This window comes from Phytophthora infestans, genomic scaffold (assembly GCF_000142945.1).
Source record: "Phytophthora infestans T30-4 supercont1.9 genomic scaffold, whole genome shotgun sequence".
Lineage (NCBI taxonomy): Eukaryota > Oomycota > Peronosporomycetes > Peronosporales > Peronosporaceae > Phytophthora > Phytophthora infestans.
Genome location: NW_003303750.1, coordinates 1,497,244 through 1,502,123, shown reverse-complemented (window position 1 = coordinate 1,502,123; position 4,880 = coordinate 1,497,244). Strand labels below are relative to the sequence as shown.

Genomic DNA, 4,880 nt, shown 5'->3' with positions numbered 1-4,880 from the left:
TGGACTCCGGCCTCGGTTAACGTTTGGAAAAACAATGGTTCTGTTGCCCGTTAGCGCGGCAGAAATACTTGTACGGAGGCCGTGTTGGACTCCGGGCCGAGATGGTAAATTTCATCGGAAATCTTAAAATTTTATCTTGACTGGAAATTGTCTACCTTTTTTGTGCTGTTGCTGTACCGTTGATTAGTCCCTAACGAGTCGTAATACGGCGTAAACGTTAGTTTTCTGTATTGTCACATGTCTTCTGACCCCCAAAGTTTGAAACTTTGGTGGTCCTATCTCCCAATCTCATCTTCTTCACTATTCGATTTTTGTCGCGGCTGACGACATATAAAATATGTCGTGTCGTGACTTGGCAAGAATTTAATTTTGAAATTATCTACTTGATGTCGTCCTTTACACTCTTTTTTGTGCTGTTGCTGTACCGTTGATTAGTCCCTAACGAGTCGTAATACGGCGTAAACGTTAGTTTTCTGTATTGTCACATGTCTTCTGACCCCCAAAGTTTGAAACTTTGGGGGTCCTATCTCCCAATCTCATCTTCTTCACTATTCGATTTTTGTCGCGGCTGACGACATATAAAATATGTCGTGTCGTGACTTGGCAAGAATTTAATTTGGTTTGTATTCGTACCTATTGTTCTCTGACAAAACTTGGTGAGTTACATGATACAATTTGTAGCGTGTATTGGCGCTTGGACTCCAGCCTCGCTAACGGTTAGAAAAACAATGGTTCTGTTGCCTGTAGCGCTGCAGAAATACTTGTACAGAAGCTGTGGTGGACTCCGGCCGAGGATGTTAAATTTCATCGAAATCTTGAAATTTTTATCTTGAATTTGAAATTGTCTACTTGATGTCGTCCTTTACACTCTTTTTTGTGCTGTTGCTGTACCGTTGATTAGTCCCTAACGAGTCGTAATACGGCGTAAACGTTAGTTTTCTGTATTGTCACATGTCTTCTGAACGTCTTGTGCGGTTTACAGTAGAAGAGACCGTCAAGAGATACATGTAGTTCTTGCCATTCCGGTAACTCCAGCGGTGGCATCCTCATTTTGCCTTTTTGACAGAAGGCTTTACTTCTCCAAGCGCTGTAAACAATGCGTCTGTACTCGATTCTGTCAGCATCGATGGTCATCAGCTATTTTGTGACCTGTAACGCGGCTACGAGCTCCGATCAGACCAAGCTCTCGAGAATGGAGCCATCACTCCTCGTCCACTCACTCGGTGCAGCACTGAACGTCGATGCCGTCGACAGAAGATTTCTTCGAGAGCGAAAAGAAAGTATGGAAGAGCGAGGATATCATCTGACGCTAAAAGGGGAAGTAAAAGCATTGGCCAAGAAAATCATTGCAGATTTCAACACGGCCGACGACGTGTACAAGAAGTGGAATGAGAACGGCCACTCGTTGAACAAAATCGCGAACTTGCTGAAAGTGTCGGAAAAGAAAAAATACGCACCGGTGTACAACGGCTATCTGGCCTACCTGAACAGGATAAATAGTTGAAAACACCTCGTCGAAATTGGGTCCGATCTGTGGACTCCTTTGGCGCCGAGAAAGGCTTGCGACTACTATCGAAGTATTGTCGAGGTTCTAGAAATAAAGGCTCGACCGATGATAGTATAGTTACCCACCCGCAACGAAAGCTCTCAATGCTACCTTAGGTAGACCTTTCTTTTTCTTTTTGGAAGATTACAAATGTAACGTGCAAGACATTTGTTTTTTTTAAATACTACCTCCGCTCGGAAATAGATAACCATTTTTTTTTGCGCAGCGCTCCGCCTCGTTCATTTAGGCGTTTATTAATTTGTGAGAGGCTGGCTAGCTAGCTTTATGACCGAGCGAAGACAGTGAGAAACTAAGCAAGACACAGGCGTTCATGCTCCGCCGTGCAACTACAGATACAAAAACGGATCTAAGACGGCGACTACATCGCCACATTCTGAAGGGGCGCTCAGTGGGGCTTCTGGAACTTCAGCGGTAGGCGGTGGGGGGCTGCTCGCTGCAAGAAGCAGCATGTACGCGTTAGCATTGGTGAGTGAGGTAGCGTCACAAGGCAGTTAGGGAGAGTGCCAGCTCGTACTTGCTTGTCCTTGTGCCGGAGGTGCGCCAGCTTGTGCGTGGGTGTAAGTAGTGGGCGGGTCTGTCTGAGCGCACGCCGTATGTAGCCTTCCTTGATCAGCTGCTGAACCAGGTAGCAGCTCATGTTGGACGCGCGCTGAAGCAGACGCTGGTTTTCGCGCTCATTGACAGGAACTGCAGCGATTCTCTCGCACAGCTCAGCTCGATCCACCCTCTTCCTACCACATGCGCTCTTCTTTGACTGACACGGCTGCTACTCGATCTCCCATCGAATCGATTCCACGCCTCCAAATTCGTTCGACAACTTGGGCGGCCCACACGGAAGTACGCTGCAACCCCGAACGATCTCTCCATGTTTGACCACTTCTCCCACGCTGCGAAGCAGCAAGGTCTCCCAGACGGCCTGGCGCTCACTGTCTGTGCTCTCCACCGCCAGCTTTCAAAATGAAAGCTGGGAGCGGGAGCCAGTCTGGTCGGGAAAGCGCGGGAGATTCGAAATCCATAAAAGGATCGGCTTAGAGAGGGTATTTTGTTGGGTAGGCTGTAATATAATTTGAAATGGTTATCTTTTTCCGAGCGGAGGTAGTACTATCTAGTGGAATATATTTGTGCTATTTCAAATATAGAAATCATATATAACTGAACACCAGATTCTCTAATTCATCCCCTTTTTCTCTCACCTCACAAGCATCTTTTCCCAAAACTTCCTCTCCACTATCACCGCCTAGACCACTTTACTTTTGTCCTCACTCCATACTGTACTGCCTGCGCAAATCATCCGTTCAACACAGCCAAAAGGTACGGACGTGTGTGACGTAGGACATTCAAGGGGATGCCGCTGCTGTATTGCAGTAGGCTTCAGTTTGAAATGGTTAGCTCGCCGTCTTTTTATTCTCATGTGGTAAGCTTCGTAAAACCGTTTCCTTGCATCTCAGCCCACTGCTTTCGATACTTCAGGAAGGTCCTGAAAGCTTCGTAGTTCTGATGATCAATGATCTTCCTCCTGCTCAAGCCCAACAATCCAAGTGTCGAGGACACCTCCTTAGGCGAGTCTCCGCGCATGACCCACTGCAATAGATTTTCCTTTGTCTTCGCCTCCGTCTGGTAGCCTGTTCCATATTTCGCATACGCTTTGGCTTTTTTAGATTTCATACGCTGGAACGTAGTGAGAGCCTTCCAGTTTTCGTGATGAATCGCTTGTTCGAGCGACATTCTCTTCAGCCCCAGCTTGTTAGAAACGGATGGCACGCTTTTTCCACTGTTGAGCCAAGAGGTCAGTAACTGCTTCGTTTGTGCCTTATCACGCAAAACTCCAGCTAAAGTCATTGTTGCCCCCCTCTCTTCGTCGTTTGTCCTCACGAATCTGGTTTCATGAGTGCTTCTGTGGGGAGCACGAACCGCGTCGCTGACAGGAGAAGTTGCTAACGGGAGAGGCTTACACTGTCCGAATAGGCTCACGGTAGCGACAATGAGTAAGAAGGACCGGAGCATGTTTGTTCGAACCGCCGAGACAAAGTGAATTGCAAAATGATTCTGTTCAGCCGAACTCTGAAGCCGGACGGACTATCCAGTAAAAACAGTGTACTGTACTGGTATACCTGCTGATCCTAATGCTACGATGTTCGTGACGATTGAACGTTCGGCTCGTCAACTTTGTTCGACATACGGCTGCGAGAACCCGGCTCGACACGCCCATTTTACAGAATAAGTACTCTAATCTGACCTTTGGTTTCTGTGGTATTTCCTTGTGTCTGACTCTAGATATATTTAGGCCGTGTTCGGCTTGCAGGGGCAAATCCAGCTTGTTCGAAAATAAGCTAGAGCTGTAGAACAGTGGTTTTGTTTAAGTAAAATAAAGATAAAATAAGTGATCGTGTTCCATCAGAAAAAGACTGGATTTGAAGGCGCAAAGCAGAATTCAACCCAAAGCTAAATTTTGAAACCAGTCGTTTGGGGATGTCATTTTTTGTGTTTCTTAGCTGGTTGAGACATTCCAGCTCTTTAATACCAATTACAGCTGGTTTTAGCTTAAATCGAACACGTCCTATTAGGCCTTAGGACTCCTAAGGCCGTGTTCGATTGGCGCATAATATAGAATGGATTCATTTAAAAGCTAAACTGAAGTTAAGCTTTAATCCTTTCTTTAGAAAACCCTGCAGTCGTGCACACCAGCAAAACCCAGACGGGTGTCATTCTCAAAAAAGCGACGTGCCAACTGATTTTCAAAATCATTGTAGGGAATTTGTTTCCTTGCAGCTTTTGGGCTATACTGTATACAGTAAGAACCTATTAATTTAATAATAGGCGACTGTGCTCTGTAACTCACATTCTGTGACACTGTTACTGTGTGGATAGCCCAGATTCGAGCTGTACATGTACGTTCTTGAAGAGCTTTCCCCCTGTCCTTGTTCAACGGTAGTGTTGATAATACGCCAGACGAATCGAGCGCGTTTCCTTTGGTCCGGCAGTCGCTCTTGTGACCTCACGCTTGGCGCTATAATAGTGTGGTACAGTGTATAATAGCAAAATAAAATTATTAAACATGTACAAGGGTTTGTGTGTGACGTATAAGGGCTAGGTAGGTGCTTGCAAAATGTCACAGCAGGAATTTTCGGTCATTCAGTACATCGCTATGCGCATTATTAGGTGGGATTCTTCTCCTGCAGTTTCATTGATTTTTACAAGTTTAATACGCTTATATCTTTAAGGTGCTCTACCGATATCGATATTCACATCATATACGATGAAACAGGCGAGAGGAACCTCTTTACTATTCATCAATTAAGCGACTAAAGTAGAA

At 45.6% G+C, this 4,880-nt stretch overlaps 2 protein-coding genes across 2 annotated transcripts; one reads left to right on the top strand and one right to left on the bottom strand.

Moving 5' to 3' along the window:
- Positions 1 to 1,096: 1,096 nt before the first annotated feature.
- On the top strand, positions 1,097 to 1,504 carry PITG_05911 (secreted RxLR effector peptide protein (Avh9.1), putative; the record flags this gene model as incomplete). Its single annotated transcript, XM_002998107.1, has 1 exon — positions 1,097 to 1,504. One exon carries the CDS (start codon positions 1,097 to 1,099, stop codon positions 1,502 to 1,504), a length of 408 nt encoding a protein of 135 aa, XP_002998153.1.
- A 1,470-nt stretch (positions 1,505 to 2,974) lies between these two features.
- On the bottom strand, positions 2,975 to 3,571 carry PITG_05910 (secreted RxLR effector peptide protein, putative; the record flags this gene model as incomplete). Its single annotated transcript, XM_002998106.1, has 1 exon — positions 2,975 to 3,571. One exon carries the CDS (start codon positions 3,569 to 3,571, stop codon positions 2,975 to 2,977), a length of 597 nt encoding a protein of 198 aa, XP_002998152.1.
- Between the last annotated feature and the right edge of the window lie 1,309 nt (positions 3,572 to 4,880).